The sequence below is a fragment of the Pogoniulus pusillus genome, chromosome 32 (genome assembly GCF_015220805.1).
Source record: "Pogoniulus pusillus isolate bPogPus1 chromosome 32, bPogPus1.pri, whole genome shotgun sequence".
Classification (NCBI taxonomy): domain Eukaryota; kingdom Metazoa; phylum Chordata; class Aves; order Piciformes; family Lybiidae; genus Pogoniulus; species Pogoniulus pusillus.
The window spans coordinates 2,706,344-2,733,111 of NC_087295.1; the positions used below are offsets into that span (position 1 = coordinate 2,706,344).

The 26,768-nt window shown below is 46.0% G+C and overlaps 1 protein-coding gene across 4 annotated transcripts; it reads right to left on the minus strand.

The window, feature by feature from the left end:
* On the minus strand, positions 1-26,485 carry HERPUD2 (HERPUD family member 2). 4 transcript variants are annotated; one of them, XM_064169695.1, is made up of 8 exons: positions 25,881-26,485; positions 18,488-18,565; positions 13,813-13,926; positions 11,386-11,543; positions 4,565-4,684; positions 3,454-3,777; positions 2,070-2,184; positions 1-1,053 (listed from the first exon to the last, which is right to left on the minus strand). In XM_064169695.1, exons 1-8 carry the CDS (start codon positions 26,025-26,027, stop codon positions 892-894), a joined length of 1,218 nt encoding a protein of 405 aa, XP_064025765.1. In that variant the 5' UTR covers positions 26,028-26,485; the 3' UTR covers positions 1-891. The 4 variants fall into 4 exon arrangements, with proteins under 4 accessions (XP_064025765.1, XP_064025764.1, XP_064025766.1 ...); XM_064169694.1 differs by having other exon boundaries at positions 4,565-4,687; XM_064169696.1 differs by lacking the exon at positions 18,488-18,565 and having other exon boundaries at positions 4,565-4,687.
* Between the last annotated feature and the right edge of the window lie 283 nt (positions 26,486-26,768).

Genomic DNA, 26,768 nt, shown 5'->3' on the forward strand with positions numbered 1-26,768 from the left:
TTGGTCATGCCACCACGGTGACTTTATTCCACTCCAATCAAATCATCTCCTCGTCCTTCACGATGCACGATTGAGTTGTTTGGATTCGAGGGTGCAGATAAACATCCAAAAGAGTTCCCATAACAGTTTTTATTAAAAAAAAAACAACCCAAAAAAACCCAAAAAACAAACCCAAACAAACCAACAAAACAATGTACATATGGTTGGTTTCCTCCCCCCCTCCCCAGTACAGCTATATTGTCTCTTAAAAAGTACTGTATGTATCAAACGGTTCAGGTTTATCCCATCACTGTCAACTGTCTTTGAAGAGCTGTCAAACATCTCCAGCTTTTAATGAACTTGAGGAGAGAATCAAGCAAAAAGCTTTGAGCTTTCTAAAGGCATATGAGAAGAGGCTTAGGTGTTGTGTGGCCACGACCAGGAAATGCCAGGAGCTCCAAATCCCAAGTGGTAATTCAGAACTAACCCAAGATACATTATGCAGAGGAAGAGAGGGCATTTGGAAAGGTGTCAACATTCATCTTCTCAACAGCTCTTGAAAGAGGTAAATGGTGCAGATTAAGCCTTTTAGCCTCAGTATAACACACATCTGAAACCAAAACATGGAAGACCAATCTCTTTTACATTTTAATTCTTCAGAAAAAGAAGAATATTCCCCTCCCCCCCCAAAAAAAAAGCATTGAGTAGTCCACTTGTGCTTAAAATATTCAATGCATGAGAAAGCCAAAAAAGGGAGAAAAAAATTACACTTTTTGTACACCATGATCTGAAAAAAGATAACATCAGCATTTTTCCAGGAATTGCACTGTATTTAAAACACTCTCTAGAACCTGCTCCACTTCTACCTATGGCTACTTGAGGCTGCCCAGCACAGTTCCTTTTTTGCACGCATCAATTGCCAACCTGTGGAGGGCCCTCAGGGATGAGCGATGTGAAGAAGGTTGTGATAAAGGACCAAGCAGAAGCCATGAATCCAGGCTGCTGCTCTGTATTGGCATCTTCCCCTGCATCCTCTCCACTGTCATCTTCAAGCCCATCGTCCATAAGTCGTTCCTTTAAAGAGAGAAATTGGTGCAGTTCAACTCCTCCTTTTCAGAGCTCTGATATAAGGCAACCAGCAGTTATCTTCCTACAGCAAGCAACATTCTCTTGGAACCACAGAATCACACAACTAACCAGGTGGGAAGAGACTTCTAGGATGGTCAAGTCCAACCTATCACCTAACCCTTCTAATTAACTAAACCTTCCTGAAGGAAATTAGCATGAACAAAGTCTGTCCCTGGAGCAAAGATGACTGGGAAAAGAGAGGATTTAAGTAGCAGGCATCACACTGAGGAGCACAGGGAAAGCTTTTTTGGTTAAAAAGCCTGTATTTCATAGAAGCAGAGAATGGTCTGAGCTGGAAGGGACCTTCAAAGGTCATCCAGTCCAACTCTCTCTGCAGTCAACAGGGACATGCTCAACTAGATCAGGTTGCTCAGAGACCTGTTGAGTCTCACCTTGAATATCGCCAGGGATGGGGCCTCAACCACCTCCCTGGGCAACCTGTTCCAGTGTTCCACCACCCTCACAGTGAAGAATTTGTTCCTAACATCCAATCTAAATTTGCTCTAGTTTGAAGCCATTCCCCCTTGTCCTATCCCTACAGACTTTTGTGAACAGTCTCTCTGCCGCCTTCTTGCAGCCCCCTTCAGATACTGGCAGGCTGCTATTAGGTCTCTTTGGAGCCTTCTCTTCTTCAGGCTGAACACCCCCAGCTCCCTCAGCCTGTCCTTGTAGTAGAGGTGTTTCAGTCCCCTGATCACTTTTGTGGCCCTCCTCTGGACCTGCTCCATCAGGTCCATGTCCTCCCTGTGTTGAGGGCTCCACAGCTGGACACAGTACTCCAGGTGAGGTCTTACCAGAGCAGAGTAAATTAGCCTAATCCCCTCTCTGGATCTATTGGCAACGCATCTTTTGATGCAGCCCAGGATGAGATTTGCCTTCATAGACCTTGTCTTTGTGTTCAGGCATTACAGCAGATACAACATCACACAGGAGCCTCAGAAGACAGCTCTGCTCCTACTCACCATCTCCTCAAGATCAGGATTATTTGCATGTTGCCCATCGCGGTTCGCTTCCACGTTATTGGCTGCCTGTTGTTGGCCTCCCTCTTGCCTGAAAGGGAACCATCCAGCTTGGTGTCTATGGAAGAAAATGAGCATCTGAGGACCCTTCTTTTGACAGGAACAAAAGCTTTTTCTGCTACACAATTACTGCAGTGAATTCTTCAAGGGCATTCAAATGGGTTGGAACCAGATGATCTTTGAGGTCACTTCCAACCTAAAACATTCTATCATTCTATGACTCTAAAAGAATGAAGCTATATCAACTGGTTACTGTTTGATGGTTGGGTTAAGAAGGGTCTTGCTAAGAGCTGTTCTCTGTTTCCAAACTGCTGTTCATATCCAAAAGATGCGTAACCTACCTTGAGTAATCTACTATGGTTAAGCAAGTAGTAAGTAGAATACTTTAAGGTGTCTTCCCCATCTGTAAGTTCTCTCAGCCTGCCTTCAGAGAAGGGACCATGACAGGCTGGATGGGTGGGCAGAGGCCAATGGGATGAGACTGAACAAGGCCAAGGGCAGGGTTCTACACTTTGGCCACAACAACCCCAAGCAGCACTACAGGCTGGGGACAGAGTGGCTGAGAGCAGCCAAGCAGAGAGGGAGCTGGAGGTGCTGGGAGAGAGGAGCTGAAGATGAGGCAGCAGTGCCCAGGTGGGCAGCAGAGCCAATGGCATCCTGGGCTGGCTCAGGAGCAGTGTGGGCAGCAGGACAGGGGAGGTTCTTCTGCCCACCCCTGTGCTCAGCACTGCTCAGGCCACAGCTTGAGTGCTGTGTCCAGTTCTGGGCTTCTCAATTCAAGAGAGATGTTGAGGTGCTGGAAGGTGTCCAGAGTAGGGCAGCAAGGCTGGGGAGGGGCCTGGAGCACAGCCCTGTGAGGAGAGGCTGAGGGAGCTGGGGGGGTGCAGCCTGCAGCAGAGGAGGCTCAGGGCAGAGCTCATTGCTGTCTCCAGCTCCCTGAAGGGAGGCTGTAGCCAGGTGGGGTTGGGCTCTGCTGCCAGGGAAACAGCAATAGAACAAGGGGCCAGAGTCTGAAGCTGTGCCAGGGGAGGTCTAGGCTGGATGTTAGGAGGAAGTTGTTGGCAGAGAGAGTGATTGGCATTGGAATGGGCTGCCCAGGGAGGTGGTGGAGTGGCTGTGGCTGGAGGTGTTGAAGCCAAGCCTGGCTGGGGCACTTAGTGCCATGGTCTGGTTGGTTGGGCAGGGCTGGGTGCTAGGTTGGGCTGGCTGAGCTTGGAGGTCTCTTCCAACCTGTTTGATTCTACGAGAGGTGCTCCAGCCCAGCCCTGACCACCTCTGTGGGCCCTCTCCAGCAGGTGCAGCAGCTGCACCCCACTGCTGTACTCACAGATAGACCAGCAGCATGGCTCCCATCACCATGATGAAGCGACTGAAGGAAGAATAGAAGTAGACAATGCTGAGGAGAATGGCAGCTCTGGAGAAGGTGTACATCCAGTCCAGCCAGTCCCGGTTGAAGTCCTCCTCGTTCACCACAGGGCCCCCCTGTGCATTCATCTGCACATTAGGGTTTACAGGCCTGTTCTCCTGGACAGCTACATTGGGTGCTGCTGCAGGCTGGTTAGCAGGAGCATGTTCTGAATTTACAGCCTGGCCAACTGCAGACCTCACTGGCTCGGTGCTGGAAGTCACTTGGGCTGAAACAGCAGCTTGGCTGAAAGTGGGAACAGAACATTAGTTTCTCCAAGCACATGCATGAAGATTTCTAAGCCAATTCTTGCCTTCTTTTTTACATAAATAAAACCAAAGTTTCAGGTGTAATCCATGTCCAAACCCCATCCATTTTCCCTTAAATCTTTACTTATTAATACATTCATAGAGAAGTGGATGAAGCTGGAGCTCCTCTCCAGACAGGGTGAGGCAGTTGGGATTGTACCGTTTGGAGAAGAGAAGATTCTGAAGAGACCTTATTGTGGCCTTTCAGTATCTGAAGGGGGCTACAAGAAAACTGGGGAGGGACTTTTTAGGGTGTCAGGTAGTGGTAAGACTGAAGGGAATAGAGCCAAGCTAGAGGAGGGAGATTTAGATTAAATGTTAGGAAGAAGTTCTTCACCATGAGGGTGGTGAGACACTGGCACAGGTTGCCCAGGAAGCTGGTGGAAGCCTCATCCCTGGAGGTGTTTAAGGCCAGGCTGGATGAGGCTCTGGGCAACGTGATTTAGTGGGAAGTGCCCCAGTCCGTGGCAGGGGGATTGGAACTGGATGATCCTTCTGAGGATCTGAGGTTCTGAGGGCCCTTTTAGCCCTGACAATTCTGCAATTCTATGATGCCAATCCAAAATTGGATTTTAGTCACTTGCTGGGCAAAACTCAGTGTAAAAAGAGCACAGCCCAGACAAAATAAACTCAGACATTTTGGTCCTGCAAACAACATGTGACATTTCCAAACACTTTCCCTTCATCAGTGTAGCTCAGTACTGCCCAAGATGATGCAGACTCACTATTGCATGTAGTACTGACGTGCATACATCTGTTGCCACCAGATCATCTGTAAAGGACTGAATGCAGGGTACACAGAAAATCCAGCAGGAACACCTTGGCCTGGAAATTGGTTGCCTATACTGCTAAAAAAAATGAAAGGAGAATAAATTTAAATGGCCAGATTTACAAAATGCATTTTCTTTGCTCTAAGAACTAACCTTTCAATAACAATACTATTAAAAGCAGCAGTTTTCCACTCATTTGTCCCCCTACACAAATGAAAAAACACTGAGCTGTGTAGTGAGGTGATCCAACCCACTCCAGAAAAATAAATCACTGCATTTTCATACAGGAAATTATCTCTACAGAAAGAGGATCTATCTTTTTGTACTTATAGCCACTAGCTGCACCTCTGAGACAAAACCAGGCTGGGTGGTAAATGGCTGAGAGCAGCCCTGAGGAAAAGGAACTGGGGGTCTGGGGTGAGGAAAAGCTCAACGGGAGCTGACAGTGTGCATCTGCAGCCCAGACACAACCCTGTGCTGGGCTGCAGCAAGAGCAGTGTGGGCAGCAGGGCAAGGGAGGGGATTCTCCCCCTTTACTCTGCTCTTGTCAGACCCCACCTGCAGTCCTGGGTGCAGTTCTGGAGCCCCCAACACAAGAAGGACATGGAACTGTTGGAGCCAGTCCAGAGGAGGGCCACCAAGATGATCAGAGGGCTGCAGCAGCTCTGCTATGAGGACAGGCTACAAGAGTTGGAGCTCTGCAGCCTGGAGAAGAGAAGGCTTCGAAGAGACCCTAGAGTGGCCTTCCGGTACCTGAAGGGGGCTACAGGAAGGCTGGGGAGGGACTATTGACAAGGTCTGGTAATGACAGGATGAGGAGGAATGGGTTTGAACTGGCAGAGGGGAGATTTAGACTAGATGTTAGGAGGAAGTTCTTTACAGTGAGGATGGTGAGACACAGGTTGTCCAGGGAGGCTGTGGCTGCTTCCTCCCTGGAGGTGTTCAAGGCCAGGTTGGATGAGGCCTTGAGCAACTTGCTCTAGTGGGAGGTGTCCCTGTGTGTGGCAGGAGGTTGGAGCTGGATGATCCTTGAGGTCCCTTCCAACCTAAACCATTCCATGATTCTATGAAAAGTTTTGAAACCTCTGTGCAACTGTGGAAATTTTCCCATTCAAGTTCAGAGGTTCCCAATTCCTCTTAAGTTCAGAGGTCACCCTTAAAAGGTGCTGCAAAGGGAAATTCTACTGTCTAGTGTAGCTTTCTCTGAGAAGCAATACATGAAATGCCACCGAGGTCAGAGACATGAAGAAATTAACAGGAGCAAAAGGCAACAAACTCATCTTTCAGATACAGCTTCTGAAAATTGCAACTGAATTACTCCTCCCCACCCCCTTTAATATTTTGAGCATTAAGTGACTCTCCTCCCTAAGGGCTTTCAACTCAGGTTCACATGCAAGAGATGAGCAAACTCCTCTGAGTAAGTTTTAGGATTGGGTTTGTCTGCTTTTAAACTTCTCAGCCTCTCTTACCTCCTAGAGCATATAGCATGTTTTGGCAAGATATCCACCTCTTTCCCCAAAGATTTGGATGTAGGGAACTGTAGTAAACCAGGACATCTTTCAGGACAGCATGACAGTATAAAGCATGAAGAAAAGCTTATTCAGACTGCAGGCAGCAAAAGCTGAGACTGCTGTAATTGTACTGCAGACTACACCTGCTCCCTAAGTAAGGCACTCCCTGCAAAGATATCACCAAGAGATTTCATTAGTCTACCAGGCATTCAGATAGAAAAGACATGCCCAGAAAGAAAGATGGGAGGAAGGCATTAAGATCTATTTTCCCCCTTGTTCCACACCAGTGTTTCCCTGTAATCCCGGGCAGGAGCTTGCCATGCACCTCTGTTCCCTCTGCTAAAACTGTTTGTTAGGTTTGTTTTTAGCCATTACCTCTTTTGACAGTAGTCTGGGGGTAAAAAACAACAACAACAAAACCAGAACCCAAACAAACCCACAAAAGCTGCTTTCCAGCAACCACATACAAACTGTGATAACCACGGGCAAGACTCTAAGTGTCCTTCCAAAACTGCAGCCCTGTGGTTGCCACTTATTTAGGCACAATGAACATGTTGGAACAGCTGCTGCTGAAAAAGATCAATCATGTGCCTACCTTTATGACTCCAAGCTTTAAGAAGGGCTTTTGCTAGCCCCTGACCTGGCAAACACTTGGGGGAAAATAAGACTCCAGAAAACTTTTGACCCTCAAAACGTGAAGATGAACCAAACACTCTGCAGAGGTACTGTTAAGTACTACACTGTGACACATCACAGAGGAGTGTCTCCATTTCAAGCAGCAGAATATCACATGGGGATGGGAGCAGGCAAGACCACTCACTGCTCAACCACACCTATTTCTCCATCTCAGTCACCCATAAGCAGTGATACTCAACTTGCCCAGCAGAGCTCTGGAGGAGTTTGACAGTTCTTCTGCTCCTCAACTGAGGGTCTTGAAAACTGAGCTAAACAGTAGTTAAGAGGTCTTGGGCTAACAGCTCTGCCTCTCCCAGCCATGTCTTAAGGCCTTAGGCTAACAGCTCTGCCTCTCCCAGCCATGTCTTGAGGCCTTAGGCTAACAGCTCTCCTTCCCAGCCATGCCTTTCAGAAATACTGCAGCATTTGAGGCTCTACTTCTGTCAAACTCTTTTGAAAGTTGCTTTCTTTATGTCTTAAAGGATGACAGCAGGTTAAGGAACCAGGCAACCAAGACAAACCACAGAAGACTTCAGTTATGTCTTGCTCTTTCCTTGCCCATTCAAATATTTTGGTGGTTGCCTTTTCTTTTTTCCCCTTTTTTAATCAACTTTTTAGGTTTTTTCTTTTTGAGAAGCAGGACTTAACTCTTCAAGAGCTGACTAATGAGGGCAAAATAAAACTAGACATCAAGAATTGGCTTCTGGCTTAAAACACCAATTGGCACAGCAGCATTTTGTTTGCTCACCAAACAAATATTGTCAAGTTACAGCTATTGCAGCTGCCAGGGTTATCAAATTAGCTTATGAAATTCAAGGACAACTCTAAACAGCAATTCTTCCAAAGAAACTCTTCTCAGCAAAGCTGTCCTGCTGTTAGGAGAAAAGGAAAGCAACATATGCTGCCTCCTCAGCTGTCTCTAAAGGGAGGAAAAAAGGCAGGAAGTGAAATATTTCAACAGCACAAGAGCAGGGAAGCGAATTAAAATAGACACAGGCATTGCACCACTGGAGAAAAAAGCAGAGAAGACAGCAGAAAAATGCTTAGATAAGTCAGAAACCAGTTTCTAAGGCTCAAACCAGAAAGATAGCTTCAGAATACTCTTAAAAGCAAGAGGCAGAAGTGGCTAGAAAGCTCAGTTACTTGGTTGGGTATATGGAAGACACCTAAGATAAGCTAAATGGGATTCAATTTGAGGGCAAGGTCCAGACTGGTGCCATAAAAATGATCCTACTCAGCACTAATGGAAAGACAAGACTTTGGATTCCAGACTTCAAACCTCAGTCTCTCATCTGCATGAGTGACAAAGGAGCTGGGGGTGTGTAGCCTGCAGAAGAGAAGGCTCAGGGCAGACCTCACTGCTGGCTACAACTACCTGCAGGGAGGCTGTAGCCAGGTGGGGTTGGGCTTTGTTGCCAGGCAAGCAGCAACAGAACAAGGGGACACAGTCTGAAGTTGTGCCAGGAGAGGTCTAGGCTGTTAGGTGGAAATTCTTGCCGGAGAGAGTGATTGGCATTGGAATGGGCTGCCCAGGGAGGTGGTGGAGTCACCATCCCTGGAGGTGTTGAAGCAAAGCCACTTAGCACCATGGTCTGGTTGACTGGACAGAGCTGGGTGCTTGCTAGGTTGGACTGGATGAGCTTGGAGGTCTCTTCCAACCTAGTTGATTCTATGATTCAACTGCATTTGCCTCATGACCTTGACCCATAAAAACATCTCATTTAGTGTTTGTCTCCTATGAGCCTGGGTTATCAACTTCAAGTGATGCTTCAATATCCTCCACTATGTTCTTTATTATTTGCCTTTTTTAATGTAGCAAAGAGAGTGAGCAAAGGCTGCTGATGAAGCAGGGCATTTCTGGGCTAGAACATCCTGCGCACTGCCAGCATGCCACTGGGTTGCTCACTTCCCAACACCACTTCATACACAACACAAAAACACTCACTAGGTGGGCTGCCCACACTTGACAAATCATCTGCCTGCCTTGATGTTCTGTGTCTGTTTACTGCTTCCAAGCACACCCCAATCTGCCAGGCAAGTCAGTTCAGGACTGAGCCCAGCTGTTCTGCTTGTACCTGCCCAGCACAGCAGGGCCCTAATCTGTGGCTAAATCCTTAGGAGAAAACAATGCTGTGCTTGCTGTCTGCAGCAGGACAAACTTGGGGGAGACAAACTATTTGTACAGTCCCACCTCAGTTTAGAGAACAGCACTTCAAAAGCTCAAAAGCAACAGAAAGATCTCAACTGCTTTCTCTGTCGTATTTTAGCCATGTGCATTAGCTGTGTTCCCAAAGATCATTCAACTCACACACTGAAGCTGTGTGCCAGGAACTGAAAAAACATCAAAACCACCATTTCATCACCTGACCTTCATGGTATTTACTTGTACAGATGAAAAGTGCTGCAAAACACTCAATAAAACCCTGACCCATACGTTTTCAAACATCTGGAGGCCTTTCCCTATCAGCAGAGCCTAGAGTTTATTGTGCAGCTAGAATAAAACTGTCAAGTCATGAAACTAAACAAAATCAACCAAATTTCAGCTCTGAATCTTCATTGTTCCTAACAAGTCTCAGGGTGTGTATGATTTCCATGAAAGCTAAGATTTCACTGCCCTAAATGATGCTTAAGAGAGCAGCTAAAAAAACCAGAAGGCATTTCTAACTGCTGGAACAGAAGCAGCAGTGCCCCAAAGCAAAAACAATCAGATGCATCTGAGATTACTGAAAGCATTATAAAGGGTTTTTCACAGACTGCAGGCTACAGCAGTCACTGGCACAGAGTATTTGGAGTTCAGCTGAGCCAATGTCCAGCAGTATGCAAAGATCTTAACTTCTTATTTTTGGAGAAGTAACTTAATGGGACATGAAGAATTAAGATTATTTAGGGTTCATTTATTTTGCTGTTTCTGTTCAGATCAAGAATGCATTTCTGAAACAGACCTCCAGCCACTTCCTCTTACTCCAGTGTTGTTTACACCACAGAAGGCTTCTGGATCCCCATCTGCATTCCTTTTGGATTACACTAACACTGAAAGATGTTATTTAGGTGCATTGCTAATGCACCCTAGGCACAAACAGGCCACTAAATTCTCTTCAAGTAAGACAGAAGATCCTGAATTATATGTGGTGCTGAGGTGAGGTTCTCAGCACCTCTTTCAGCGTGCAGATCCACTCCTCTCAGTCCACACCACTTGCTAATAAAGACATGGAGTAACTTAAACACATTAAAATGCTGTCTTCCTTTCAAGCACAGTGATGTCTTCCAATCTGACACTTCCCACTGGAATTACTTCAGCTGAAAAAATGCAAATTGACTCTGTTGTCTTTTTTAAGCCCATAGCTTACTCAGTTCACCACACACTGTGTGACAAAAACCTCACCCTGAGCATGTTTACATGAAAAAGATTACAACTTCTTGTAATCTACACAATAAATCGGTGTCATGTAACTTCATTTTGAAAGCAAACAGCAGTCTGCACTTAGCGTCACTTAGCTTTGTCATAAAGGCAAAGCATAACCACTTCTGCAAAGCTAAATGTCAGAATAACTCCAGTGCTCCACCCTCTAAGTTAACTCTAACAAGACAGCACAGAAACTGAATTGAAGCTAAATACATTTTCAACAGTTCTTGGCAGCTGTTTTCTTTCCAGTGACAGAAACAGCTGAGAATGTTGCAGAGTCATAGTTTAGGGAACACTGAAACAAAAAAGGACAAAGACATTCTCTAGAATCTATGCAGTGCTCAGAGAATGCCTTGTTAGAAAGAAATCTCGTTGGTGTTCCCCCAGGAAATGACAGCTATCACCTCAGAACACACTACCCCTCTGTCTTCCCCTTCAGGATAAAAAGTTTGAACAACTGCAAAGGTCACATCAGTTAAAAATTCCTAAAGCTGCTTTATTGAGGCCTTGAGCAGCTGAGCCTAGCTGAGAGGTGTCCCTGCCCAGGTTGGAAAAGATGATCTCTAAGCTCCCTTCCAATCTAAACCATTCTATGGTAGGCACACAGGAAAAAAAGGCAGGATTTTGGAAGTTACCTCATTGCAGATCTGATCTTGAAGTGTATGTAGGTGACATTGGGTTGAACTGTACGAAAAGTCTTTCAAACTGTGATGTAGATACCCAAGCACTTACACCTACCCAAAAGGCCCTGAGTATCATTTCCACAGCTGCATCCAACAGGGAGAAGTGAAGAGTTACATCTCTTAGGAGTCAAAACCTAAGAACCATCAGAGGCTGCTAAGAGTTTAGTGCTGATTGCAATAAAGGACAGAAAACACACCCAGAAGCAGTAATTTTATCAGTTACATTACTAACTACATCCACTACATCAATATCACAGCTGCACCTATCAACAGAAATTTGAGGGCAGAAAGCACCAACAGCTTGAAGGGCAACACCAAGAACACTGAGCCCTTTGATTGATTCCTGGCTAAAATAATCAATGTTCACAAGAAAAAAGGTTTCTGATGCTTCAGTTTAGCTAACCAAAGCATTCTGCAGACCAAGAAACCGACACAACTACAGCTGAACATTTCCAGTACTTCAAAGAGCATTAAAGAGCTGAGAATTGCTTCAGTCTCACTTACCCTTGCATTAAATAAGGGAACTGGTGGCTTGGGATGGGATTGCTTTGTGCTTGTGGAGGATTACGATGCCTCACTCCATCTGTACTACTGTTCAAAGATGTAGATGAAGCTTCTTGGCTTGGAGGTGAGGCAGCAGTTGATCCAGAACGGTCCAAATGCTTCAAAATAAACACAATTGAGGTTGGGGGGAGCTTTTAGCCATGGTTACAAGATTTGCTACTGTGTCACAGAGTATGTTCTGGCTCAAGTTTTATTGAAAACAGAAGCACCAGGCAAGTCTTGTGGAGTTTTGTCGGTTCTAGGAAGCCTTCAGTAAAAACAACTACTCAAAATTGCACTCAGGTGTACATAGCAGAAGAGTGAAGACTCAAGATAAGTTCCAGAAACAACCTAGTCCCCCAAGTCACTGGGAATCAAAGTTTCAGAAGGCTGAACCAAGCTAAAGCTCAATGAAAAGAATGTTTAGCTGCATCAAAAGTTGTAGCAGCTACTGTTAACAAAAGTAACTACAACCTCAGGACATGACTTGATATTCAGAGACAACAGTGCCTGCAGTGACTTAAACCACCATTCCACTATCTTTGTCTTCAGTTTCCCCTTCTACTCATCCTCCTCTTCACTGTGCCAGCTGCCCAATCCAAACTGCTGTGCTCAGTGCTGGGAGGGGGGTCAGGACAGGAGTAGGAAAGCAGCTGGGAACTACTTAGGCTCCCAACAACACACTGGTGTCTGAGACCTTCAATGCCTCCCAAGATGAAACCCTGGAAGCTGGACAACAGCTGGCTCTCCTAGATTGTTTATCACCATGACAAGACTGCAGTTTGGCCACTGAGATGCATTATGTTAGTTTTAGTGAGTCCCCAAATTCTGTTGCTAACCATTACTGTCATGTTTATTCAGTAGAAAATCCTCTTCAACTTTTGACAACTCAGGAAGTGAGGAGGTGCAATTACTTAAGACATCCATATCACATTTGCCCTACAAAGGAAAACAAGAAAAATGTACCCCTAGACAACTGGGGGAGACAGAGGGAAGGAGACAGAAATAAAGTAACAAATGGAGAAACAAAGGCCATTCAAGCTTTAGGTTTAGGCTGTTTCCTTCAAAGTAAATGAAATTAAGTTTTCCTTATTACAGAAACATGCAGGTTGGCAAAGCCCCTCAGGAGCACCAAGTCCAACCTAGAACTCTGCTCTACAAGATTCACCTGAAACCATAGCCCTAAGCAACACATCCAAACCACCCTTAAACACATCCAGGGTGGGTGACTCCAGCACCTCCCTGGGCAGCTCATTCCAGTGCCTGACCACTCTCTCCACGAAAAACTTTCTCCTAATGTCCAATCTAAACTTCTCCAGCCTCAGCTTGAGGCCATTTTTCCTTGTTCTGTCTCCAAGTATTATGAACCTAACACCATGCACACTAAGCCCTTTAAATGGTCATTAATAGTCATTTAAAGGCAACAGTTACATTTGATCTAAGCAGCAATGCAAATGAGGGCTCCTTTCCCTGTCCTGTTTGCAAACAGGTATAAATGCAGCCTGTGAGAAGACAAGGTAATGTCTGTCCACACTCTACTACTGCTTTAAACTGCTCCTGTTTCTTAACACAGCAGTCTGCAACAGCACCCCACCAACAGAAGAATGAAGACAGATGGCCTGGGACTGGAAGGTTATTTCCCCTGTGCTGATAATCAAGACCCACTGCTGAAAAGCACCTACAGCAGTATTGTCTACAGTCCTTTCTGACTAACCTTCCAGGGTTGCTCAGTGATAAACCAAGAGAAGGACAGTAATGAAGACCAAACCTTCAACAGAAGCATTTAACTTCTAACACAATCAAAGAACTTCACTGTTTCTGGAAGGGCTGAAAAGGTGAAGGTTCAGAACTCCCTGAACAAGCTGCTCACATAATAGTCTGAACTAATAAAAGTATTAACATGGTTTCTACTTCTGTCTCACAGACACTATGACTACCTTGAAGCTACTACCTAAGCACTGGACAATTCCAGTCAAGGAGAAGGAAAACTTGCCAAGCTCCACCTGCCTATCTCACAAGGGCACTCACTTGAGTTGTCTCTCTTCAGCAGCACAAAATAAAACCAGTACTTAGTTTTTAAAAGTTAATCTGGATACACTGCTCAATTTCTGCTTAGAAGTGCAGGGATATGTAAGGAAAAGTGTATTTTTGACAGTGCTAGAAAGAGTAGTTTAGAAAGTGGTGCCTTACCATTTAATGAACATAATTGTGCTACAGTTTGGGAACAATAATGCTATACTCTTAGATAATCATATCTAATTGTATAAATTCATATAACATGCTCTACTTGCATCACACTATTTCAGAGTCACGTTGTTAAAGTAAAAGCTTCTTTCCTGTAGAAGAAATTCATGTCCTTATACGAAAAAAAATCCAAATTACACTCACTGAGCTACTGCTGGAGGTTGCAGCTCCGTGACCATCTCTACTGGTGCTGGCTTTTGGAGAACTTGGGGGTGTCCGAGAAGTACAGACCAGATGAACCATATGATATTCATCTTGCTAGAAATTAAAGAAATGGAAGTGCTGAAGCAACAAACATCTCAGAGATTTACAAGCAAAACAACCCCTCCTGTCTTTAATAATTCACTTTTCAAGCTGCATTTACAATCAGCAAAGAAACATTAGACAAACTGGAGAGAGCAGAAAGCAAAACTTGAGCCTAGCAGAAGAGAAAAACCTTTTGTTTCACAGCTGATGTGTTCTTAGCAGCTCTCCACAATAACATATTGAATGTTCATTGAGTTCCAGGCTTCCCTAGAGCATAACCAACGGGAGACCACATAGGGAAACATCAAACAGTGTATCGCAAGCTCTAAACTTTTCTTTTGGAAGCATCTCAAACCCTTCACAAGGCTCAGTTTTCCTCAAGTTAAAAATGTGCATTGAGCTCTCATGAAGAGCAGAATTCAACATAGTCAGCAATGGTACTGAAAAATGGAGGCACTGGGAATTCCACAAGTAAATCAAGGTAAGCAGAAAAAGAAATGGATCAGCCTCCACCTCACTAGTCTTAAGCCTGGCCCATGCCTAAAACCTGCAGAAGAATCCCTGAAACACACAGGGAATGCTATGCAAAGTGGCTAGATGGGACTTGAGTATTCCTAAATGTTGGAAATTGGAGAAGTGAGTGAGTGGCAAGGCTTGAAGCCATGCCAGCATGCAAGTGATCCAGCCAGCATGGATGCCCTAACTTCAGCCTGAAGCTATTCTACTCCTATTTTAGCAGCATGCCTGAAGCAACAAAGACAGTTTTGACTTGGCATTTGAATTGTACATTCAATAACCAAATCTTAACCAAGAAAAGCAGTTAAAAAAAAAGGAATTAAAACCTGTCCTCTTCTGAAACCAGTGTGGTGCTGTCAGGCTGCAGTTTTTATTAAGATGGCACTTGGATACATTAGGTTTGAAGGGCTTTTTAACTCTTAAAAAAGAAAAACAAACAGCAAACCCACCACACATTTACAGTTTTAAATTCCACTCATTAGGAGTAAAGAAAATTAGATAATTGCCTTTATAGACAGTGCATTACTGCTAGAACAGCCTATCCACACCCACATTTGTTTGGAGTCCTGTGCATAGCTCAGTCCCTAGCCCCTCACTGTCACATGAGGGGCAATTGCTTACCAGCCAGGGGTAGTGAGCAATGAATGATCAGAGAGCACTGAATGCATTCTGACCACATCAAAAGCCTTTGCCCTAACTTAGTCACCTTCCTGAGAAGAGCTCATGCTAAAGGAAGTTGGACATAGCTGCCTGCAAGCTTAGAGTATAAAGCTTTATTCAGAGTGATAGTTTATTGCAGTGTTTGGCATCACCACGCTTGGAGAGTGCCACAGCTTCCAGCCCCCAGGTGTTCTGTAGCAGTGAAATGACACTGCTTAGTATCACAGAGCAAGCATCATAAAGCTAAACTGAGAGATTTAGTGAATTGTCAAATCATGATAGAAATTTATAGCCAATCAAGTAGGGAGACCATGGCAGAGGATGAGATTGGATTGAACACAAAAACTCTTCTTCCAAACACAAACTTTCTAACTTTGGGCTAAGAGTGATGAGCATGTTTCTACGTTCATTAATCAACTACTGCTATCAAAATGCCTCTGAAGTCAGACATTGTCTTTGTACAATGAAGGAAGATGCTAGCAGGATTTCTCCTCTAGCACACTAGCATGGTTTGAAAACGTGTCCAGAGAAGGGCCACAAGGATGATCCAAGGACTGGAGCTCCTCTGCCATGAGGACAGGCTGAGGGAGTTGGGGTTAGGTGAACAGAAGGCTCCAAGGAGACCTTATTGTGGCCTTCCAGTATCTGAAGGGGGCTATAAGAAAGCTGAGGAAGAGACTTTTTAGGGTGTCAGGTAGCGACAGGACTAGGGGGAACAGAGCTAAGCTAGAGGAGGGGAGATTCAGATTAGATGTTAGGAAGAAATTCCTCACTGAGAGGGTGGTGAGACACTGGCACAGGTTGCCCAGGGAGCTGGTGGAAGCCTCATCCCTGGAGGTGTTTAAGGCCAGGCTGGATGTGGCTCTGCGCAACCTGATTTAGTGTGAGGTGTCCCAATCCATGGCAGGGGGGGTTGGAACTGGATGATCCTTGAGGTCTCTTCCAACCCTGCCAATTCTGTGAAGTCATATTTCTTAGAACTAGCCCGCTCTAAGCAGGCCAAGTGAATTTAAGGGGTTCACAACTTCATTTCATCCTCAATAAAGCAAAACTAAGCTTTGAGGAAGTTTCAGAAGCATTCTAATGAACTCTTTTCTAATGAACACAATGGAATAGTTCTGTTTCAGAATGAATGCTATGAAGTCACACCAGTATTAGTCTGCTCAAGGAATACTCAAGATTCCCCTGCACTGCTTTCTCTGAACTGTTCTGTTGTCCATTTTCACTACATCCTCTCCTTTAGAGACTTTGCTGTAAAAAATTAAAATGTAATCCACCCACTGCTGCAGTCTGTAACTTCATTTTGACCTCAATATTTAGTGTTATGAAGAGCTGAAGGGAACTTTCAGGTATTCACATGAATGTGCTTAAATGATTCATTGTGGCATCTTAGAAATATTATGTATCATGAAGGCATTTATGAGGTCATTCTTGGTGAATAAACATGTTGAGAGCTTTGATTTTGCCTTGTCTTAAGCCCCAATGCCCAGAACAGAAAATGCCATTGACAGAGGAAGTCCTGTGGTCAGCTCACACATATTCACCTGTATAAATTGAGACAACCTGTATCATTATCAAGACCCAAGCACTCTGTGACAGAGTTCACCTATTTCCTGAGCTAAAAAGCTGCATAGTTGTTTAATGACCTAAAGTATTCTCCAAGCGAGGCATCCTGATCTGGTTATAAGGAATTAAAAGATCACCCAATGCCTTATTTTTGGGTACCATCAAACTGGAAACAAAAGCTCTTGATGGCCTGCCTTAAATATCACCTTACTCTAGGTATGTTTAACAACATGACAAACTTGATGAAGTCCTTTTTATTTGGTAGCATCAATCTCAACTCTCTGAACTACTTTGAGATCCAAGTATATTGTCCCTACAAGAGATGTTATGTGTATTTGGGACTTGGATTTCATTTCAGTGTTGCTTGAAGATTCCAAAGTTAAATTAGTATTTTTTTTCCCTAGATGAATCAGCATAATTAAAAAAAAAAAGAAATGCAAGAATCAACAAACTTTGAAACATCATCAGGAATAGCTGATAGCTGAAAAATACAGGGAAGATCTAAGGGAGAAACTGTTTACACAGAGTGGTGAAATGCTGGCACAGGTTTGCCCAGAAGCCACATTCCTGTAAACACTCCAGGGTCAGGCTGGAGAGGACTCTGAGCAACTTGATCCAAGATGAGAGTGGTGCAACAGTGGAACAGGTTGTCCAGGGAGGTGGTTGGGGCCCCATCCCTGGAGATATTCAAGGTGAAACTCAAGAGGGCTCTGGGCAACCTGAAGTTGTGGAGGTGTCCTTACTGACTGCAGAGTGGAGTGGACTGGATGACTCTTGGAGGTCCCTTCCAAGCCAGATCATTCTGTGATTCTATGATTCTATGTCCCTACTCACTGCAGAGGACTAAATCATCTTTTAAGATCCCTTCCAACTCAAAACACTCTAGGATTCTATCACACAACCTTACAAGTTGGAAGGGACCTCCAAAGATCATCCAGTCCAACCTCCCTGCCAAAGCAAGATTCTCTAGAGTAGTTTGCACAGGAATGCATCCAGGTGTGGTTTGAAAGTCTCCAGAGAAAGAGACTCCACAAACTCTCTCTGGGCAGCCTGCTCCAGGGCTCTGTCACCTTCAATGCAAAAGAGTTTCTCCTCATGTTGAGGTGAAGCCTTCTCTGTTCCAGTTTGTAGCTGCTGTTCCTTGTTTTATTGCTGCTGACCACCCAAAAGAGTTTGGTCCCAGCCACTTGACACCCACCCCTCAGATATCAGGTCACTTCTGACCCTTCTCTTCTCCAGGCTAAACAACCCCAGGGCCCTCAAGTCTCTCTTCACAGGGGAAATGCTCAAGTCCCTCACTCACCCTCATGGCTCTCTCCTGGACTGTTTCCAGTAGGTCCCTGTCTCTCCTGATCTGAGGAGCCCAAAACTGCACACAGTTGTTCTATTCTATGAATAAAGCCAGGACAACAAACAGCTTTCCTAGCAAAACTATGGAGGGGCTGAGACTTTTGGGTTTGCACAGCCAAGTGTCATTTGTACTCTAAGCTGCTGGATTTCAGCGTGTATAAGAAACGAAATGATGTCCCAAGCCAACACAAATCTGTTAAATGATTCCATTTACATCACAGTGGCAACCGACCAGAGAAGTGACACTGCATAGCACTTGCCTGGCAATTACACAGCCCATTTGCTCTCCCACCAACTGCAAGCATGCCTCAATCCACAAGTCTGACAACCCTACAGACATTTGTCAGAATGTATCAGCATTTTATGGTTACATCTCAATACAACAATGAGAATTTGAAGCTGAATGACATAAAGCTAAAGTTCCTGTTTCCCTAAAAGGGGGGTTGGGTCAAATATGATACAGTGTTGATAGAAAGCTTACTTTTCTGAGAACATCTTTCAGCTGCAGATGATCAGGAAGCAGTCTGCCAGAATACACCAGTCTCTGATCCTTTGTTGACTAGGAGATGGGACAAAGAAAGGAATTTAGCTTTTCCCTGCTGTACAGATATGCAGCTGGAGATAACATTTGCAACCCCTCACAATTCCAACCACCAAGAGCCAGCTTTAAAAACATTTTACAGCCTTCACAAGTCCCATGTGCAAATTCATTCTAAAGATAATTCTGCTACTACATGCTCAGTAAAGGTGCTGTAACAACTGACCACACCTAAATGCTGCTCCAGTAAACTGCCAGGTCTATTTCCAAATTTCCTTTCTTTTAAAGATCTGCTCTTTATTCTGTTCACATTTCCCAGGCACTTGCTGGAAAAGCAAATGGAGAAGTGGAGAGGGCAAAGAGAAACTCAAATTCCAAAATGTTAATAGAATGATAATTAAATATGTGGAAGGAGGACATAAAATGGCAATTTTTTGGACAGGTAGTTTCAGTTATCAGTCCTTGCACCCATCTCCAACACCTCCCCTGCCTCCCTCCTCCCAAAAAAAGCCCCAAACATTCACCAGAGGAAACAAGAAGGAAAGCATTAACAAGCATGAACCGGTAAAAGGATTCTTTTTTGTAAGGTAGCCTTCAAACTTTGGTAAGCTTTTTCTGCCTGTTCTTACACTTCCACAGCTTAAAGTACTTCAGGAATGCAGCCAGGGATTTATTTTTTAATTACCTTATGGATATCATAGCCTTTATTGACCAAAACCCCACCGAGGTCTTTTCCCTATTGTACATAGAAGTGATACTGACAACTCCTCTTCCCTCCCCTCCTTCCCTTCCTTCTCCTCCCCCCTCTCCTTCCCTTCCTCCTCCCCCCCCCCTCCTTCCCTTCCTTCTCCTCCCCCCTCCTTTGCACATTCACTCCTCCTGAAGAACTCTCCAAGGGACTCAGCTCCATGTAACTCCTGCTTGCCTACTAAAGTAGTCCAGCAGTGTTTATCCCTCGCAGGAGCAGGCCAGGAGAAGCAAAGTGCAGAAGTGCAGCCTGCCATCAGTGGAACGAGCACACATTATCAGCACGAAAGATTGGAAGAATCTCTCTATCGTGCAAACAGCTCAGCTTACAACGTCTCCTCTTTCTGACCCAGCTCCACTTGTCACTCTGCAGTCTTATCCACGCTAAGACACAAACAGACCACAGAAAACTTTCAGGTTCGTTTTAAGGTGTTTTTTCCTTCTTGCAGTAGCCTTTCCTAGAGTCCAAATAACTTAGCAAAATGTAGCAACGCTGCCAAACTTGGCCTTCCCCTGAAGACAAGGAAAAAACCCTGCTCATTTGACTAGAAAATAAAAAGTTGTAACAAGTATTCATTAAATCTGCCATTAAATCTTGCTTTACCTTTTCCACATTCATGCTAGCCACTCATGACTAAATACATGTCTGTAAAGAAAACCTGCCACATACTACTGAACTGCTTCATGCCTCTATTGAAGAATCACTTTCTGTGTTCCCCTACACAAGGAACTATTTGCAGCTCCAACATATAAAATACTACAATGAATTCAACACCCATAATGTAGCACTTCCATTCTCATTTAAAACAACATAAAGCTGTCTGGTCTCTCGTGTTAGACCAAAGTCTTTTGAATTATACCATTCTGGTTGCTCCTTACAAGCAGGAACAGGCTGCTAACAGAATGCAAGCTCCCTTGGCCTTTTGTACTTGGGAAGAGAAGGCCTTCCTAGAAAAAGCAGAATTTGTAGCACACAGCAAGAAATGCATCTGAAAGGTTTCCCATAAACTAAACAACTGCTGCCTTACAATGACCAGTGGAGCCAAAGAAAAGCCTCAGACACCTTATTTCTGGGTCCTGAGACTGACTATCTGGAGATAATCAGAACACACAAGCAGCTCGAACAAGCAAAACCCCAAACTCCAACACAGCACTGGAGTTCTCTTTTGCCTGCCCCACTTCTGACACAGTTTTCTACCCCAAACTCCAACTCAGCAGTGGAGTTCTCTTTTGCCTGTCCCACTTCTGACACAGTTTTCTACCCCAAACTCCAACACAGCACTGGAGTTCTCTTTTGCCTGCCCCACTTCTGACACAGTTTTCTACCCCAAACTCCAACTCAGCAGTGGAATTCTCTTTTGCCTGCCCCACTTCTGATACAGTTTTCTACCCCAAACTCAGTGCAGCAGTGGAGTTCTCTTTTGCCTGCCTCACTTCTGACACAGTTTTCTACCCCAAACTCCAACGCAGCAGTGGAGTTCTCTTTTGCCTGCCCCACTTCTGACACAGTTTTCTACCCCAAACTCCAACTCAGCAGTGGAATTCTCTTTTGCCTGCCCCACTTCTGATACAGTTTTCTACCCCAAACTCCAACGCAGCAGTGGAGTTCTCTTTTGCCTGCCTCACTTCTGACACAGTTTTCTACCCCAAACTCCAACTCAGCAGTGGAGTTCTCTTTTGCCTGCCCCACTTCTGATACAGTTTTCTACCCCAAACTCCAACACAGCAGTGGAGTTGTGTTTTGCTTGTCCCACTTCTGATAGTTTTCTACACAGCCCACTTGAGATTCTTCTCTGCAGTCCCTTATAATGAGCCTGCTCTTAACCCCAGATCATTATCTTCTCAACCATGATACAAGTAGTACAAATTACTTTTTAAGATGAATACACTACAGACAAGAAACTGCTGTACTGTAACTTCTCAAAGCTGACTACTGCACTGCCTCGAGTAACACATTTCAGCTCCTTACAAAACCACAAAAGAAAAGGTTTCACACACACACTGAGAAGTGTTAATCAGATTAAGCTGCAGCCATTAATGGGGGACAGACAAAGTCTTCAAACTCTATACTCCTTCCTATGTAGCTTAAATACCTAACCCTGCACTACAGAATGATTATTTCCAGCTCTCAGGGTGAAAGCCATCCTGGAATACTGAAATGTGGGGATTTGGTTTTTTTTTTAATGCAGATGGAAGAAGTGATAAATGTAAAACCAGAGTAAGTCACATCCATGCCAATGTCAACAGGAAAGGCATTCAACTCATCCTCTGCCAAAGGAGGTTTGCTATTACACCTCCTGTTTCAAGGAACAGCGTGCCCACTGCTAGCCCAAACACTGAACTGGGATGGGAAAACTTACAGAACCAAACAACAAGTTTTAAAACAATCAGACTGTCCTCATCTCCCAAAGCAGGCACAAAGCACCAGATAAAGTACAGGTTCTACAGTTGGTGTAGAGTAAGATGGAGACAGTTTCCAGGGTTCTACACTTTGGTCACAGCAACCCCAGGCAGCACTACAGGCTGGGAACAGAGTGGCTGGAGAGGGGCCAGGCAGAGAGGAACCTGGGGGTGCTCACAGATAGTAGCTGAAGATGAGGCAGCAGTGCCCAGGAGAGCCAATGGCATCCTGGGCTGGTTCAGGAGCAGTGTGGCCAGCAGGACAAGGGAGGTTATTCTGCCCTTGTGCTCAGCTCTGCTCAGGCCACACCTTGAGTGCTGTGTCCAGGTCTGGACTCCTCAATTTAAGAGAGATGTTGAGGTGCTGGAAGGTGTCCAGAGAAGGGCAGCAAGGCTGGGGAGGGGCCTGGAGCAGGGCCCAGGGCAGACCTTATTGCTGGCTACAACTACCTGAAGGGAGGCTGTAACCAGGTGGGGTTGGGCTCTGCTGCCAGGCACCCAGCAACAGAACAAGGGGACACAGTCTCCAGTTGTGTTGGGGCAGGTCTAGGCTGGATGTTGTTAGGAAGCTGTTGTCAGAGAGAGTGATTGGCATTGGAATGGGCTGCCCAGGGAGGTGGTGGAGTGGCTGTGGCTGGAGGTGTTGAAGCCAAGCCTGGCTGGGGCACTTAGTGCCATGGTCTGGTTGCTTGGGCAGGGCTGGGTGCTAGGTTGGGCTGGCTGAGCCTGGAGGTCTCATCCAACCTGCTTGAGTGTATGAATTTAAACCTGCCTGTTCACTCGGAATTGACATATTTTGTTGTCTACACTGATTAGGAAAACTATCACAAGCACTGGCTCAAGACCTAACTTCTCATTTGGCTATTTGAATCACCTCATTTGCAGAAGTTATACTCTAAATGAACTGTAAACTTCATGACAGTTACCTTATGAGGTATGGTAATGAGAGGTGGAATGGGGCACAAGTCACACGGGAGACTCTGAAAGCCTATATATAGCAGTCAGAGCAACTGATTTCTGTTTCACATCCTTAACTTGAAGAACACTCCAATATCTTACAGTGCATCTGTGTTCTGAGGTGCTCCTGCACTCTTAAAATAGTTTTGTAAGAGGTTATTTTTTCCAGGACCTATAGTACTCAGAGAATGTAGAAGTCTGATCAACAAGCTTTAGCTACTGATAAGCTTTGGGTGTTTTTTAGAAGAGGGAGTATCTGGGCAGGCTGAAAAGCTGGGCAAAGAGCAACCTACTGAAGTTCACTAAGGGCAAGTGTATAGTTCTGCACCTAGGGAGGAGTAATTCCATGCACCAGTGCAGGTTAGGTGTTGACCTGTCAGAAAGGAGCTCTGCAGAGAAGGACCTTGGTGGACAAGTTAACCACAAGCCAGGAGTGTGCCCCTGGGGTCAAGAAGGCTAACAGTATCCTGGGGTACATTAAGAACAGTGTGACCAGCAGGGCAAGGGAATTTCTTCTCCCCCTCTACTCTGCCCCAGTGAAGCCACATCTGGGGTACTATGACCAGTGCTGGGTTCCCCAATTTAAAAGAGAGAAGGAACTACTGGAGAGAGTCCAAGAGAGGGCTACAAAGTTGATGAGGGGACTGGAGCACCCCTCTGACAAAGAAAGGCTGAGAGATGTGTGGCTGTTTGGCCTGGAGGAGTTGAGACTGAGATGGGATCCTATCAGTGCTTATCAACATCTAATGAGCGAGTTGCCAAGAGGATGCAGCCAGACTCTTTTCAGTGGTACCCAGAGACAGGACAAGGGGCAATGGACACAAACTGGAACATGAGAAGTTCCACCTAAACACAAGAAAAAAAATCTTTCTTTGGAGGGTGGCAGAGCCCTGGAACAGGCTGCCCAGAGAAGCTGTGTTGACTCCTCCTCTGAAGACTTTCTAAACCCACCTGGACACGTTCCTGGGCAACCTGGTCCAAGCCACCCTGCTTTAGCAAGGGTGTTGGACTGAAGGATGTCCAGAGGTCCCTTTCAAACCCTACCATTCTGTGAGAAAAGCTCCAAAAGCACAGATTTAAACAAACTAAAACCAAACCAAAAAGCACTCACCATAAAGAACCTACCAAAGCCCAAATCCACTTTTTGATTTTACCATTAAATCCTTTCCTCCTCTCCCACATAAGCACTTTGATTTGAAAGGTTCTATAAAGTAGTGTTCAGTTATTATTTTAATGGCAAACACAGTAAATCTAAATTAAATGGGAATTACTGAGATGATTTTCACCACACAAAACCTCCCCCTTCTTTAAGCCAGAGCAATTAGTTGTTTAATGTGAGGCACACTGGGGAATCAATTTTAAGAGAAGAAAGATGCTCCAGAAGACTTAGATTTTCTAATAGACTGCTGGCTAAAATCTACAATGCAGCAGGAAAACCTCTTCTTCATTAAGGACCCTTCTTAGGAGCCAAATTTAGCAGGATGATAGGATGAGTCACAAAACCAGAGTTTAAACACAGAGACGTCAGAGGAGGAGATTCTAATGAGGAGGAAGAAGCCACAAGCAGCTGAAGAAATGTTTTTGTTTCTTTCACAGCAGATAGGCTCTCTCAGCAAAGAATTACTGACAGCAGCAACTAAATCCACACACTCTCAAATACTGCTTATCAGATCTGAAGGTACCAGTGACACGCCCTAAGTTTTTGACTGCTTCTTCCAAGAGGCAGAAAAACCCTTTGAGAAACAAAGCTACTGTTTAACCTTCCCTTCAGTACAAAGTAATGATCAAAAAGAGGGGGGAAAAACCCAATATGGCAAATAATTCTTCTACTGAACTAGATGCACAAGCTAAATGAAACCTTTGGTGCTTTCTACAACAAGGTCTTGCTGCAACACGGAGAAAAAGTCAACTCCTTTTGTTTTCTGGAACAAATACTCAAATACCTAACTGCCAATCTCAAAAGTTACAGGATGACCTTGCTGTTATTAGCTGCATTTCACAGCCTCTTTGTAACTGCAAAGGTAGAGTTCAAAAGGGGTTGCAAACACACCACCTTTTCATCATGCAACCCAAAATAAGCTAGGAGCTCTTCACAGTTAAAGCTCAAAGCTACAGCCACAAATGTCATGTGAGCTCGTGGAACATGTGACAGCAGACTTCTCATGACAACCTCCCAAAAGGGCATTACTGAGAGAAGAAAGAGGGGAAAAAAAACCATTTAAAATGTCATTCTTCAGGTTGTTCAACTCCAGGATTCAAATATCATGAATAAATAGGTATTTACAAGGTCTTGTTATGACAGGACGAGGTGGAATGGGTTTAATCTGGCAAAGGGGAGATTCAAACTAGATGTTAGGAAAGGGTTCTTTCCAGTGAGGGTGGTGAGACACTGGCACAGGTTAGCCAGGGAGGTTGTGGATGACAGCAGCACCAAATGTGATCTTTGATCACATTTGGTGCTGCTGTCATCCACAACCTCCCTGGAGGTGTTCAGGACCAGGCTGGATGAAGCCTTGAGCGACCTGCTCTAATGGGAGGTGTCCCTGCCTGTGGCAGGGGTTTGGAACTGGATGATCTTTGAGGTCCCTTCCAACCTGAATCATTCTATGATTCTATCTGTTCCACACGCCAGTTAACTCACTATAGGTAATGGTAACTTTAGAATCAGAGAATCAGTATGAGTTGGAAGGGACCACCAGGATCAGCCAGTTCCAACCCCCCTGCCATGGGCAGGGACATCCCACCTTGGATCAGGCTGCCCAGAGACCTCTATTGCTTACACTGTAATGACTCCAGGCAGAATTGTTACCTTTACAGACATTCAGTTAACACAGATACCTAAACCCCAGCTCCCACAAAGGTTAAATGAAGCATTACTAAGTGTCTGCATTGACACCACCTCAGAGGATGCTACAGTGGGATCTTCCCAAACCATGACGACCTTCCGAGGTCCCTTCCAGCCCCTGACACATGATTCCAAGATCACAGAATGGCCCAGGCTGGAAGAGACCTCCAAGCTCAGCCAGTCCAACCTAGCACCCAGCCCTATCCAATCAACCAGACCACAGCACTAAGTGCCTCTCAACTTCAAGACAGCAGCTATTTATACAGCCAGCTTCCCTGAAACCAACGCTCGGGCAGCAGGAACTCTTATTTACTCTGCACAGCGCCCAGGGAAGCTCCTGACCAACCGTCCTCAAGTCAGTGCAGCAAGGCTCGGCCAACAACTCACCGGCTTACTGGGGTAGACTTTGGAGAGGTGAGACTTTAGCTTGCCCACAGTCCAGTCCAGAAAGCAGTTAATGGTCTGGTCGGTGTACTTCTGGTTGGGAGCCTTGATGATGAGGGTCACCGGGTGATCCACGACGCTCTGCTCCATGCTGCTGCCAGAGGCGGCCCGGCCCTGCCCCTCGCTCCCTCTCTTCCCCCCAAGGACGCCGCCGCCACGGGAGCCTGTGGGCGCTTCGGGCGGGTTCAGCGGCCGAGGGCCAACTTCCTGGGGAAGCTAGGGGAGCCCATCCCCGTGCTGCCGCTCACACCGCGCCCGGGGCGGCGGCACCGGCCCAACTCTGCCTGGCAAGCGGGCGGGAGCAAGCAGAGAGAGGGGAGGCTCAGCGCGTCACACACGAGCCCCTCGCCGGTAACCACAGCGACGGGGCTCCCGCGGGCCCAACGGACCCTCACCCCCCCCCGCCACCGCCCCTGGCCGGCCGAGCCCGCGCCCGCTGCGCCTGCGCCCGCACCCACGGAGGAGGAGAGCAGCCGGCGCAGTCCGGTACCCAGAACGCGCAGGGCCGGGCTGGGCCCCTCCGCCCGCGGCGCCGCCAGGACCTCCAGCGCGCTGCGGCCGCGTAAAATGGAGACCGGAAGCGCGGCCGCATCCCTCCTCCGCGCGCTTCCCGCCGCCGGCCACGGGGGGGCGCGCGCGGGCCGGGCACGCGGGCAGCGCACGCGGGCAGCGCACGCGCGCTGCGCTCCGCCTCCGGGCGGGGCAGGGGGGAGCTGTGACGTCACGCGGCGTGGGGCCGGCGCTGGGAGGGCAGCTCCGATCATGGCAGCGACCGGGCGGGAGGGGAGCTCCGAGCTCGGCCAGCACAACCTAGCACCCAGCCCTGGCCGA